This window comes from Scyliorhinus canicula, chromosome 12 (assembly GCF_902713615.1).
Source record: "Scyliorhinus canicula chromosome 12, sScyCan1.1, whole genome shotgun sequence".
NCBI classification, from domain to species: domain Eukaryota; kingdom Metazoa; phylum Chordata; class Chondrichthyes; order Carcharhiniformes; family Scyliorhinidae; genus Scyliorhinus; species Scyliorhinus canicula.
The window spans coordinates 53565886-53580991 of NC_052157.1; the positions used below are offsets into that span (position 1 = coordinate 53565886).

General features: G+C 52.1%; 1 protein-coding gene across 1 annotated transcript in view; it reads right to left on the bottom strand.

Annotated features, from left to right (window-relative positions):
- Positions 1-14030, bottom strand: part of aplp1 (amyloid beta (A4) precursor-like protein 1) — a 76018-nt gene extending 61988 nt beyond the window's left edge. Inside the window, exon 1 of the mRNA XM_038813014.1 lies at positions 13707-14030. Coding sequence (XP_038668942.1) covers positions 13707-14015 — 309 coding nt within the window. The 5' untranslated portion in view covers positions 14016-14030. The remainder of the gene's footprint in view (positions 1-13706) is intronic.
- Between the last annotated feature and the right edge of the window lie 1076 nt (positions 14031-15106).

A 15106-nucleotide genomic window follows, 5' to 3' on the forward strand; every position in this document is an offset into this window, starting at 1 on the left:
GGAGCGACTCAACGTGGCGTCAGTGTTCAGGGGCCGGCCGCGCAGGAAAGTAGGCCGGGGGGAGGGAGAGGCCGGCCCACCAATTGGTGGGCCCCGATTGCGGGCCAGACCCCATCGGACGCCCCCCCCCCCCCCCCCCTCCCCGGAGACGGAGCCCCTCCCCCGCCCCCCACAGGCCGCCTCCCCCCGACCGTTCGCACAGAGTTCCCGCCGGCAGCAACCAGGGGTGAACGGCGCCGGCGGGACTCTGTCGTATCCGGGCGGCCGCTCCGCCCATCCGGGCCGAAGAATGGTGCCGATTCTCCGAACCTCGGAGAATTGCGCGCCGGCATCGTGGCGCAGTAGCGGCGATTCTCCGTGCCGGCGCGGGGCTCGGAGAATTTCCCCCACTCTACCTGTCCTTGGAGTGTTTGATGGGGACAGTGAAAGAACATAAGAACTAGGAACAGGATTAGACCATCTGGCCCCTCGAGCCTGCTCCGCCATTCAATGAGATCATGGCTGATCTTTTGTGGACTCAGCTGTACAAAACCTTGGTCAGGCCACATTTGGAGTACTGTGTGCAGTTCTGGTCACCTCATTTTAGGAAGGATGTGGAAGCTTTGGAAAAGGTGCAAAGGAGATTTACCAGGATGTTGCCTGGAATGGAGAGTAGGTCATACGAGGAAAGGTTGAGGGTGCTAGGCCTTTTCTCATTAGAACGGAGAAGGATGAGGGGCGACTTGATAGAGGTTTATAAGATGATCAGGGGAATAGATAGAGTAGACAGTCAGAGACTTTTTCCCCGGGTGGAACACACCATTACAAGGGGACATAAATTTAAGATAAATTGTGGACGATATAGAGGGGATACAGAGGTAGGTTCTTTACCCAGAGAGTAGTGGGGGCATGGAATGCACTGCCTGTGGTAGTAGTTGAGTCGGAAAAGTTAGGGACCTTCAAGCGGCTATTGGATAGGTACTTGGATTAGGGTAGAATAATGGAGTGTAGGTTAACTTCTTAAGGGCAGCACGTTAGCATTGTGGATAGTACAATTGCTTCACAGCTCCAGGGTCCCAAGTTCGATTTCGACTTGGGTCACTGTCTGTGTGGAGTCTGCACATCCTCCCCGTGACTGCGTGGGTTTCCTCCGGGTACTCCGGTTTCCTCCCACAGTCCAAAGATGTGCAGGTTGGGTGGATTGGCCATGAAAAATTGTCCAAAATTCTATGATTAACCTAGGAAAAAAGTTCGGCGCAACATCGTGGGCCGAAGGGCCTGTTCTGTGCTGTATTTCTCTATATCTATATCAGCTCCACTTTCCGGTCTGAATACCATAACCCTTAATCCCTTTATTCTTCAAAAAACTATCTATCTCTATCTTAAAAACATTTAATGAAGGAGCCTCAACTGCTTCACTGGGCAAGGAATTCCATAGATTCACAACCCTTTTGGTGAAGAAGTTCCTCCTAAACTCAGACCTATATCTACTTCCCCATATTTTGAGGCTATGCCCCCTAGTTCTGCTTTCACCCGCCAGTGGAAACAACCTGCCCACATCTATCCTATCTATTCCCTTCATAACTTTATATGTTTCTATAAGATCCCCCCTCATCCTTCTAAATTCCAATGAGTACAGTCCCAGTCTACTCAACCTCTCCTCGTAATCCAACCCCTTCAGATCTGGGATTAACCTAGTGAATCTCCTCTGCACACCCTCCAGCGCCAGTACGTCCTTTCTCAGGTAAGGAGACAAAAACTGAACACAATATTCCAGGTGTGGCCTCACTAACACCTTATACAATTGCAGCATAACCTCCCTAGTCTTAAACTCTCTCCCTCTAGCAATGAAGGACAAAATTCCATTCGCCTTCTTAATCACCTGTTGCACCTGTAAACCAACTTTCTGTGACTCATGCACCAGCACACCCAGGTCTCTCTGCACAGCAGCATGTTTTAATATTTTATCATTTAAATAATAATCCCTTTTGTTGTTATTCCTACCAAAATGGATAACCTCACATTTGTCAACATTGTATTCCATCTGCCAGACCCTAGCCCATTCACTTAGCCGATCCAAATCCCTCTTCCGACTTCTGATATCCTCTGCACTTTTTGCTTTACCACGCATCTTAGTGTCGTCTGCAAACTTGGACACATTGCCCTTGGTCCCCAACTCCAAATCATCTATGTAAATTGTGAACAATTGTGGGCCCAACACTGATCCCTGAGGGACACCACTAGCTACTGTTTGCCAACCAGAGAAACACCCATTAATCCCCAATCTTTGCTTTCTATTAATTAACCAATCCTCTATCCATGCTACTACTTTACCCTTAATGCCATGCATCTTTATCTTATGCAACAACCCTTTGTGTGGCACCTTGTCAAAGACTTTCTGGAAATCCAGATATACCACATCCATTGGCTCCCCATTATCTACCGCACTGGTAATGTCCTCAAAAAATTCCACTAAATTAGTTAGGCACGATCTGCCCTTTATGAACCCATTCTGCATCTGCCCAATGGGACAATTTCCATCCAGGTGCCTCGCTATTTCTTCCTTGATGATAGATTGCAGCATCTTCCCTATTACTGAAGTTAAGCTCACTGGCCTATAATTACCCACTTTCTGCTTACTTCCTCTTTTAAACAGTGATGTCACGTTTGCCAATTTCCAATCCGCCGGGACTACTCCAGCGTCTAGTGAATTTTGGTAAATTATCACTAGTGCATTTGCAATTTCCCTAGCCATTTCTTTTAGCACTCTGGGATGCATTCCATCAGGGCCAGGAGACTTGTCTACCTTTAGCCCCATTAGCTTGCCCATCACTCCCTCCTTAGTGATAACAATCATCTCAAGGTCCTCACCTGTCATAGCCTCATTTCTATCAGTCACTGGCATGTTATTTGTGTCTTCCACTGTGAAGACCGACCCAAAAAGCCTGTTCAGTTCCTCAGCCATTTCCTCATCTCCTATTATTAAAACTCCCTTCTCATCCTCTAAAAGACCAATACTTACCTTAGCCACTCGTTTTTGGTTTATATATTTGTAGAAACTGGTACTATCTGTTTTTATATTCTGAGCAAGTTTACTCCCATAATCTATCTTACTCTTCTTTATAGCTTTTTTAGTAGCTTTCTGTTGTCCCCTAAAGATTTCCCAGTCCTCTAGTCTCCCACTAATCTTTGCCACTTTGTATGCTTTTTCCTTCAATTTGATGCTCTCCCTCATTTCCTTATATATCCACGGTCGATTTTCCCTCTTTCTACCATCCTTCCTTTTTGTTGGTATAAACCTTTGCTGAGCACTGTGAAAAATCACTTCGAAGGTTCTCCACTGTTCCTCAACTGTTTCACCATAAAGTCTTTGTTCCTAGTCTACGTTAGCTAGCTCTTCTCTCGTCCCTTGTAATCTCCTTTGTTTAAGCACAAAACACTAGTGTTTGATTTTACCTTCTCACCCTCCATCTGTATTTTAAATTCCACCATATTGTGATCGCTCCGTCCATGAGGATCCCTAACTATGAGATCATTAATGATTCCTGTCGCATTACACAGAACCAGATCTATGACCGCTTGTTCCCTCATACGTTCCATTACATACTGTTCCAGGAAACTATCGCGGATAGAACATAGAACAGTACAGCACAGAACAGGCCCTTCGGCCCTCAATGTTGTGCCGAGCAATGATCACCCTACTTAAACCCACGTAACCCGTATACCCGTAACCCAACAATCCCCCCATTAACCTTACACTACGGGCAATTTAGCATGGCCAATCCACCTAACCCGCACATCTTTGGACTGTGGGAGGAAACCAGAGCACCCGGAGGAAACCCACGCACACACGGGGAGGACGTGCAGACTCCACACAGACAGTGACCCAGCCGGGAATCGAACCTGGGACCCTGGAGCTGTGAAGCATTGATGCTAACCACCATGCTACCGTGAGGCCCCTAACATTGTATGAACTCCTCCTCAAGGCTGCCTTGACCGACCTGGTTAAACCAATCGGCATGGAGATTAATATCCCCCATGATAACTGCTGTACCGTTTCTACATGCATCAGTTATTTCTTTTTTTATTGCCTGCCCCACCACAATGTTACTATTTGGTGGCCTATAGCCTACTCCTATCAGTGACCTTTTTGCCTTAATATTCCTGATTTCCACCCAAATGGATTCAACCTTATCCTCCATACCACCGATGTCATCCCTTACTATTGCCCGGATGTCATCCTTAAATAACGGAGATACACCACCTCCCTTACCATCCACTCTGTCCTTACGAATAGTTTGATACCTTCGTAAGGTTTCAAAGTTGCAGGAGTATACCGGCAGGAAGGAAGGTGGTTTAAAGTGCGTCTACTTCAATGCCAGGAGCATCCGGAATAAGGTGGGTGAGCTTGCGGCATGGGTTGGTACCTGGGACTTCGATGTTGTGGCCATTTCGGAGACATGGATAGAGCAGGACGAGGAATGGTTGTTGCAGGTGCCGGGGTTTAGATATTTCAGTAAGCTCAGGGAAGGTGGTAAGAGAGGGGGAGGGGTGGCATTGTTAGTCAAGGACAGTATTACGGTGGCTGAGAGGACATCTGATGATGACTCGAATACTGAGGTAGTATGGGCTGAGTTAAGAAACAGGAAAGGAGAGGTCACCCTGTTAGGGGTTTTCTATAGGCCTCCGGAAAGTTCCAGAGATGCAGAGGAAAGGATTGCAAAGATGATTCTGGATAGGAGCGAAAGAAACAGGGTAGTTGTTATGGGGGACTTTAACTTTCCAAATATTGACTGGAAACACTATAGTTCGAGTACTTTAGATGGGTCCGTTTTTGTCCGATGTGTGCAGGAGGGTTTCCTGACGCAGTATGTAGATAGGCCAACGAGAGGCGAGGCCGTATTGGATTTGGTACTGGGTAATGAACCAGGACAAGTGTCAGATTTGGAGGTAGGTGAGCACTTTGGTGATAGCGACCACAATTCGATTACATTTACTTTAGTGATGGAAAGGGATAGGTATATACCGCAAGGCAAGAGTCATATCTGGGGGAAAGGCAATTATGATGCGATGAGGCAAGACTTAGGATGCATCGGCTGGAGAGAAAAACTGCAGGGGATGGGCACAATGGAAATGTGGAGCATGTTCAAGGAACAGCTACTGCGTGTCCTTTATAAGTATGTACCTGTTAGGCAGGGAGGAAGTGGTCGAGCGAGGGAACCATGGTTTACTAAAGCAGTTGAAACACTTGTCAAGAGGAAGAAGGAGTTTTATGTAAAGATGAGACTTGATGGTTCAGTTAGGGCGCTTGAAATGAAATGAAAAAATGAAAATCGCTTATTGTCTCGAGTAGGCTTCAATGAAGTTACTGTGAAAAGCCCCTAGTCGCCACATTCCGGCGCCTGTCCAGGGAGGCTGGTACGGGAATTGAACCGTGCTGCTGGCCTGCTTGGTCTGCTTTAAAAGCCAGCGATTTAGCCTGGTGAGCTAAACCAGCCCAGGTCTTGCTGCATTTTCCAGGTCTTGCTGCATTTGGACATGGACTGCTTCATTATCTAAGGATTAGCGAATGGTGCTGAATATTGTGCAGTCATTCGCAAACATCCTCACTTACGATGGAAGGGAGGTCATTGATGAAGCAGCTGAAGATGGTTGGACACTACGCTGAGGAACTCCTGCAGTGATGTCCTGGAGCTGAGATGATTGACCTCCAACAACCACAACCATCTTCCTTTGTGCCAGGTATGACTCCAACCAGCGGAGACTTTTCCCACTGATTCCAGTTTTGCTGGGGCTCCTTGATATCACACTCGGTCAAATGCTGCCTCAACATCAAGGGCAGACACTCTCACTTCACCTCTGGCACTCAGCTCTTTTGTTCACGTTTGAACCAAGGTTGTAATGAGGTCAGGAGCTGAGTGACCCTGGTGGAACCCAAACACAGCAACCCTGAGCAGTTTTTAAAAAAATGTAGAGTACATAATCCACCTACCTTGCACATCTTTGGGTTGTGGGGGCGAGATCCACGAAGACACGGGGGGAATGTGCAAACACCACACGGACAGTGACCCAGGTTCGGGATCGAACCCAGGTCCTCGGCTCCATGAGGCAGCAGTGCTAACCCATGTGCCACCGTCCCGCTCGTGTGAGCAGGTTTTCTAAGTGCTGCTTGATATCACTGTTGATGACTCCTTCCATCACTTTGCTGATGATGGAGAGTAGATTGATAGGGCGGCAATTGGCTGGGTTGCATTTCTTGTATACAGGATACACCTGGGCAATTTTCCACATTGCCGGGTAGATGCCAGTGTTGTAGATGTACTAGAACAGCTTGGCTAGGGGTGCGGCAAGTTCTGGAGCACAAGTCTTCAGTACTATTGCCAGAATATTATCAGGGCCCATAGCCCAATGCCTTCAGCCATTTCTTGATATCACATGGAGTGATTGGTATTGGCTGAAGACTGACATCTGTGATGCTGGGGAACTCCGGAGGAGACCAAGATGGATCATCTACTCGTCCCTTCTGGCTGAAGACTGTTGCGAGTGCCTCAGGTTTTTTTTTTGCGCAGATGTGCTGGGATCCTCCGTCACTGAGGATGGGGATATTTGTGGAGCTTCCTCCTCCAGTGAGTTGATTAATTGTCCACCACCATTCACGGCTGGATGTGGCAGGACTGCAGAACTTAGATCTGATGTGTTTGTTGTGGAATCACTTAGCTCTGTCTAATACTTGCTGTGTATGCTGTGAGGTCCACAAGTAGTCCTGAGTTGTAGCTTCACCCGGTTGACACCTCATTTTTCGGTACACCTGGTGTTGCTCCTGGCATGCCCTCCTGCACTCATCATTGAACCAGGGTTGATCCCCTGGCTTGGCGGTAATGGTAGAGTGGGGGGTATGCTAGGCCATGAGGTTGCAGATTGTGGTCGAATACAATTCTGTTGCTGCTGATGGCCCACAGCATCTCATGGATGCCCAGTCTTGAGTTGCTAGATCTGCTCGAAGTCTATCCCATTTAGCACAGTGGTAGCGCCACACAACACAATGGGGGGTATCCTCAATGTGAAGACGGGACTGTCTCCACAAGGACTATGCGGTGGTCACTTCTACCGATACTGTCATGGACAGATGCATCTGCAGCAGGCAGGTTGGTGAGGATGAGGTCAAGTATGTTTTTCCCTCTTGGTTCCCTCACCACCTGCTGCAGTCCCAGTCTAGTAGCTATGTCCTTTAGGATCCGGCCAGCTCAGTCTGTGGTGGCACAACCGAATCACCCAGAGCATATTCTGTGCCCTTGTCAAAGTCAGTGCTTCCTCAAAGCGGTGTTCAACATGGAGGAATACTGATTCATCAGCTGATGGTGGCCGGTATGTGGTAATCAGCAGGAGGTTTCCTTGCCCATGTTTAATCTGAAGCCATGTCTAGAGTCGATGTTGAAGAGACCCAGAGTAACCCCCTCCCGACTGTATACCACTGTGCCGCTGCCTGCCGGTGAGACAGGACATACCCAGGAATGGTGATAGTGGTGACTGGGACATTGTCTGGGACATTCTGTGAGTATGACTATGTCAGGTTGTTGCTTGACTAGTCTGTGCGGCAGCTCTCCCAACTTGGACACAGGCCTCCAGATGTTAGTAAGGAGGAATTTGCAGAGTTGACAGGGCTGGGTTTGCCTTTGTCGTTTCCGGTGCCTGGGTCAATGCCAGGTGGTCCGACCAGTTTCATTTCTTTTTTGTGTTTTTGTAGCAGTTGAATACAACTGAATGGCTTGCTCGGGTTAGGGCATTTAAGAACCAACCACACTGCTGTGGGCCTGGAGTCACAGGTCGGTCAGACCAGGTAAGGACGGCAGAATTCCTTCGCAAAAGGACAGATGGATTTTTTACAACAATCGACAACGGTTTCATGATCATCATCAGCCTTTTAATTCCAGATGTTTTATTGAGTTTAAAATCCATCACCTGCCGTGGTGGGATTTGAATCCAGGTCTCTGATCATTTCCTGGGTCTCTGGATTACTAGTCCAGTGACAATACCACTAAGCCAATGCCTAGTGCAGGGAGATTTCCTCTGTACCTAATGCTGCACTGTACCAGTAGGGACTGGGGGAGATTACAGAGATAGGGAGCGTTGTAGGGACTGGAGTGCGTTACAGGAGCTGGAGGAGGGGTGTAGGACCCCTGGACGAGGGTACAGAGATAGGGAGGGGTGCAGGAGCTGTAGGAGGTTACAGAGATATAAAGGGTTGTAGGGTCTGGAGGAGATTATAGACTTAGGGAGGAGTGTAGAGAACTGGAGGAATTTATAGAGATAGAGAAGCATGTACGGGCTGGAGGAGGTCATCCAGATAGGGAGGAGTGTAGGGGACTGGAGGAGGTAACAGATATAGGGAAGAGAGTAGGGGACTGGCAGAGGTAACAGATATAGGGAGGGTTTTAGGGGACGGGAGGAGGTTATCGAAATAGGGAGAGGTGTGGAGGATGGAGGAGGTTACAGAGATAGGGAGGGGTGTAGGAGGCTGGAGGAGGTTACAGAGATAAGGAGAAGTGTAGGGGAGTAGAGGAGATTACAGAGATAGGTAAGAGTGTAGGGGACTGGAGGAGGTAACAGATATAGGGAGGGTTTTAGGGGACAGGAGGAGGTTATTGAGATAGGGAGATGTGTGGAGGATGGAGGAGGTTACAGAGATAGGGAGGGGTGTAGGAGGCTGGAGGAGGTTACAGAGATAAGGAGGAGTGTAGGGGACTGGAGGAGGTTACAGAGATAGGGAAGAGTGTAGGGGACTGGAGGAGGTAACAGATATAGGGAGGGTTTTAGGGGACAGGAGGAGGTTATTGAGATAGGGAGAGGTGTGGAGGATGGAGGAGGTTACAGAGATAAGGGCGAGGTGGAGAGGACGGGAGGAGGTTACAGAGATAAGGTGGGGTGTAGGGGACTGGAGGAGGTTACAGAGATAGGGCGGGGTGTAGGGAAATGGACGAGGTTACAGAGATAGGGTGGGGTGTAGGGGACTGGAGGAGGTTACAGAGATAGGGCGGGGTGTAGGTGACTGGAGGAGGTTACAGAGATAGGGCGGGGTGTATGGGATTGGAGGAGGTTACAGAGATAGGGAGGGGTGCGTAGGGTGAAGGAGGTTACAGAGATAGGGAGGGTGTGGAGGGTGAAGGAGGTTACAGAGATAGGGAGAGGTGTGGAGAGTGAAGGAGGTTACAGAGATAGATAGGAATGTTGGCGGTTGGAGGGGTTTATAGAGATTGGTAGGTAGGTCAGGGACTGGAGGAGGTTACCAAGATAGGGGAGGGTGTGGAGGGTGGAGGAGGTTACAGAGATAGAGAGGGGTGTTGAGGATGGAGGAAGTTACAGAACTAAGGAGGGGTGTAGGGGACTGGTGGAGGTTACAGAGCCAGGGAGGGGTGTAGGGAACTGGTAGAGGTTACAGAGATAGGGAGGGGTTTGGGGACTGGAGGAGGTTACAGAGATAGGAGGGGTGTAGGGGACTGGAGGAGGTTACAGAGCCAGGGAGGGGTGTATGGGATTGGAGAAGGTTACAGAGATAGGGAGGGGTGTAGGGAACTGGAGGAGGTTACAGAGACAGGGAGGGATGTAGGGTATTGGAGGAGATTACAGAGATAGGGAGGAGTGTAGGGGCTGGATGAGGTTATAGAAATAGGGAGGGGTGTAGGAGGCTGGAGGAGGTTACAGAGATAGGGAGGGGTGTAGGGGACTGGAAGAGGTTACAGAGATAGGGAAGGGTGTAGGGGACTGGAAGAGGTTACAGAGATAGGGAGGGGTGTAGGGGACTGTAGGAGGTTACAGAGACAGGGAGGGGTGTGGGGGATTGGAGGATGTTACAGAGATAGGGAGGGGTGTAGGGGACTGGAGGAGGTTACAGAGACAGGGAGGGATGTAGGGAATTGGAGGAGATTACAGAGATAGGGAGGAGTGTAGGGGCTGGAGGAGGTTACAGAGATAGGGAGGAGTGTAGGGGACTGGAGGAGGTTACAGAGATAGGGAAGGGTGTAGGGGACTGGAAGAGGTTACAGAGATAGGGAGGGGTGTAGGGGACTGGAGGAGGTTACAGAGACAGGGAGGGGTGTGGTGGATTGGAGGATGTTACAGAGATAGGGAGGGGTGTAGGGGACTGGAAGAGGTTACAGAGATAGGGAGGAGTGTAGGGGACTGGAAGAGGTTACAGAGATAGGGAGGAGTGTAGGGGCTGGAGGAGGTTATAGAGATAGGGAGGGGTGTAGGGGACTGGAGGAGGTTACAGAGAGATTGAGGGGTGTAGGGGATGGAGGTAATTCAGGGAGTGATACATGAATGGGTCTGGGTGGGAGTTTGGGATAAATGGGGGGGCGCGTTGAGGGGTATTGTGGGGAGGGAGAGGAGAGTGATCGATGAGCTGCAAGTTTGGCGAGGGTGCAAGATAGGGGCGCAGAATGGGGAATGTCAGAATAGTCGACTGCGAAGGTGTTGAAGGGGCAGAGAGCCAGAGTGAAGGAGGTGACAGCTCGTCCCTCCGCAGTGCCTCGGAAGGCCTGACTCCTGGTACAGAAGCTTTTGTGTCTGGAGGAATGTTCTAGAAACACAGGATCTATCTCCAGGCCCTTGATATCCATTTTACTGCATCTCTGTTCAATCTGCTGCTACAGGAAGGGCTTTTCACAATGAGATCTATGGAATGAGAATGCGATTAAACTGTTATAAATCTCCCCCTCGACCCAGCATCAGAAATTGTGTTTACTTGCACTCATCACTCACGCACACACACACACACGTTCCCCGGGATGAGTGAACCTCAGTTATTATGGAGAGGTTGGGATTATTCTCCTGAGAATGGAGGTGGATTTGGCGATTCGAGCAGTGGGGGGCAGGGAGAGGAGGCAGCTTTTCAGAGCTGTGTACACATACAGCAAAGGGCTGGATGAGGCAGTCGTCCCTGAATGCTCACTGCTATCTCCCCAATGACCCACACAATAATCTGCACCCCCCTCCCCCCCCCCCCGCCCCCCCCCCCCCCAAACATCCACAACTCATCCCTGTATATACACTACCTAACATCATAACATATCCACCATCTATTCCCCTCTTACCCTATTCTGTCTCTCACTGTCTCTCTCTTGTCTCAGTGTGGGTGTCTCACTCTCTATCTATATCTATTCCTTTCTCCCTGCCTCTCTTTTCTCTGCCTGTTTTTCTCTCTCTCTGTCTCCCGGTTCCTCCATCTCGCAGGTTTATATCTCCCGCAGTCACCTCCCACTCCTGATTTTTCCTATTTTGCTCTCACTTCCATTTCGTCCCCTCTACCTCTCTCCCCATCGGCCTCTCTCCCCCCCTCCCCCTCCTCACCCCTCCTCCCCCTCACCCCTCCTCCCCTCCTCCCTCCTCCCCCTCACCCCTCCTCCCCCTCACCCCTCCCCCCGCACCCTCACCCCTCCTCCCCCTCACCCCTCCTCCCCCTCACCCCTCCTCCCCCTCACCCCTCCTCCCATATCCCCCTCACCCCTCCTCCCCCTCACCCCTCCTCCCATATCCCCCTCACCCCTCCTCCCCCTCACCCCTCCTCCCCCTCCCCCCTCCTCCCCCTCCCCCCTCCTCCCCCTCACCCCTCCTCCCCCTCCCCCCTCCTCCCCCTCACCCCTCCTCCTCCTCACCCCTCCTCCCCCTCACCCCTCCTCCTCCTCACCCCTCCTCCTCCTCCCTCCTCCCCCTCACCCCTCCTCCCCCTCACCCCTCCTCCTCCTCACCCCTCCTCCCCCTCCCCCTCACCCCTCCCCCTCCTCACCCCTCCTCCCCCTCACCCCTCCTCTGGTTATTTTAATCACCTCTCCCCGCCCTTCAGAATTCACAGAGATTCGGCTTCCAAATCTCTGCACAGCACCACAACTACAGTCACTCCCTCCCTCCCTCCCTATCCCCTCCCTCCCTACTCCCCCTCCCTATCCTCTCCCTCCCTACTCTCTCCCTCCTTCTTCCCTCACTCCCTCTCCTTCCCTCACTCCCTCTCCCCCTCCTTCCCTCACTCCCTCTCCTTCTCCCCCTCCTTTCCTCACTCCCTCTCCTCCTCCATCCAACACTCCCTCTCCCCCTCCTTCCCTCACACCCTCTCCCCGCTCCTCCCCTCACTCCCACTCCCCGCTCCTTCCCCCTCACACCTCCTTCCCTCGCTCCCTCTCCCCCTCCTTCCCTCACTCCCTCTCACTCCTCCTTTCCTCACTCCCTCTCCCCTCCTTCCCTCACTCCCTCTCCCCGCTCCTTCCCTCTCCCCCTCCTTCCCTCACTCCCTCTCCCCTCCTTCCCTCACTCCCTCTCCCCTCCTTCCCTCACTCCCTCTCCCCCTCCTTCCCTCAATCTCTTACCTTTCCGTCCCCTCCCTCCCTCAATCCCTTACCTCTCCCTCCTCTTCCTCCATCACCCCCTCCATCTCTCCCTCTGCCCTCCCTCACTCTCTTACCTCTCCCTCCACTCCTCTTCCCTCGATCTCTTGCCTCTCCCTGACTCCTCTTCCTCCATCTCTCCCCCTCCCTCACTCTCTCCCATCCCTCAATCTCCCTTCCCCTCACACGCCCTTCCCCTCACACCCTCATTCCCTCCATCTGCCCTTCCCTCCCTTCTCCCTCACATCTTCCATCTCCTCATGCTCTCGTTCACCCTCCGTCCATCTCACTGTCCCTCCATACTCCCTCTATCTCTGCTGCTCCTGTTCATAACCATTCCCACTCTACTATCTCTCTCTCGCGCACACTCTCCATCGCCTCGCACTCTCTCTTTCACTCACCTCGATCTCTCACCCTCCCACCCTCCATATCTCCATTGTCTTGTACTCCCTTTTTCCACATTCCCTCCTTCTCCACTCCCTCTATCCTTCATTCCCAACAGTATTCCATTGTCTCTCTCTCTCCCTATCTCCCAGTCCTTCTCTCTATCTTGCTCTCTTCCTCTCTCCCACTCGCGTTCTCCATCTCTCACACCCTCCATCCCGCACTCCCTCTCTCTCTATCCCCGTCTCCCTTCCTCAATCCTTATTTCCCACTCCCTCCCTCTTTTCCCATCTGCCACTCCTCTCTCTCTCACTCTTCCCATCTCCCACTCCCTCTGCCTCTATCCCCATTTCCCACACACTCCCTCTCTTTATCCCCATCTCCCACCCTCTCCATTTACCTCCCTCTATCCACATGTTTCTCCCATTTTGCTCCCTCTGTCCCCATCTCCCTCCTTCCCTCCCCATCTCCCAGTCCCTCCCTCCATCCCCATGTCCCACTCCCTCCATCCCCATCTCCCACTCCCTCCCTCCCCACCTCCCCTCCCTCCCCATCTCCCACTCCCTCCCTCACCATCTCCCACTCCCTCCATCCCCACCTCCCCTCCCTCCATCCCCATCTCCCACTCCCTCCCTCCCCGCCTCCCCTCCCTCCCTCCCATCTCCCCTCCCTCCATCCCCACCTCCCCTCCCTCCATCCCCATCTCCCACTCCCTCCCCACCTCCCCTCCCTCCATCCCCACCTCCCACTCCCTCCCTCCCCAGCTCCCTTCCCTCCATCTCCATCTACTCCCCCCCCCCCCCCACCCCCAACCCTCCCCCCGCACTCTCTTTCCCCAGGAGTCTGCAGTTCCCTGGTAGCCCTCCCTCCGCAGTGACAGCCCAGCTGTAAACACAGGGCTGTGTGGACAATGGGGCTAACGGTCTGGTTCCTCCCACTGCCTCCTGCCCACAGCCCGCTCCCGCTCACCTCCATGTATCCAGCTGCCGTACTCAGAACACACAGCGTCCAGATGTTGATGCTCAGGAGCCAGCCTCCATCTCTATCCCGGTGTCCGGCTGCCATTCTCACTGTGCACTGGCTGCGTCTCTCTCTCGCTGCTCTCTGCTCTCGCTGTGATCCACTCAGTCTCTCAGACTGATTGCTTCCAGGCACCGCCCCTGACGAGGATTCACAGAGAGCAGCCAAGGAGATGGGAGCTTCATCAAGACAGTCACCAAACTGCTCACATTCCAACAAATATTCATCACCATCTATAGGAGCGGAGAACAACTGCATCAGAAAACACTAACTCCTTAATCCTAACCGACATCCCACAAACAGTGACTCTCACTGGGGTACGGCTCCGACACACACTGACTCTCACTGGGGTACAGGTTCCACACACACTGACTCTCACTGGGGTACGGCTCCGACACACACTGACTCTCACTGGGGTACAGGTTCCACACACACTGACTCTCACTGGGGTACGGGTTCCACACACACTGACTCTCACTGGGGTACGTGTTCCACACACACTGACTCTCACTGGGGTACGGGTTCCACACACACTGACTCTCACTGGGGTACGGGTTCCACACACACTGACTCTCACTGGGGTACGGGTTCCACACACACTGACTCTCACTGGGGTACGGGTTCCACACACACTGACTCTCACTGGGTTAGGGTTCCACACACACTGACTCTCACTGGGGTACGGGTTCCACACACACTGACTCTCACTGGGGTACGGGTTCCACACACACTGACTCTCACTGGGGTATGGATTCCACACACACTGACTCTCATTGGGGTACAGCAGGTACAACACACACTGACTCTCACTGGGTTAGGGTTCCACACACATTGACTCTCACTGGGGTACGGGTTCCACAAACACTGACTCTCACTGGGTTAGGGTTCCACACACACTGACTCTCACTTGGGTACGGGTTCCACACACTGACTCTCACTGGGTTAGGGTTCCATACACACTGACTCTCACTGGGGTACGGGTTCCACACACACTGACTCTCACTGGGGTACGGGTTCCACACACACTGACACTCACTGGGGTATGGGTTCCACACACACTGACTCTCACTGGGGTATGGGTTCCACACACACTGACTCTCACTGGGGTACGGGTTCCACACACACTGACTCTCACTGGGTTAGGGTTCCACACACACTGACTCTCACTGGGGTACGGGTTCCACACACACTGACTCTCACTGGGGTACGGGTTCCACACACACTGACTCTCACTGGGGTACCGGTTCCACACACACTGACTCTCACTGGGTTAGGGTTCCACACACACTGACTCTCACTGGGGTACGGGTTCCACACACACTGACTCTCACTGGGGTACGGGTTCCACA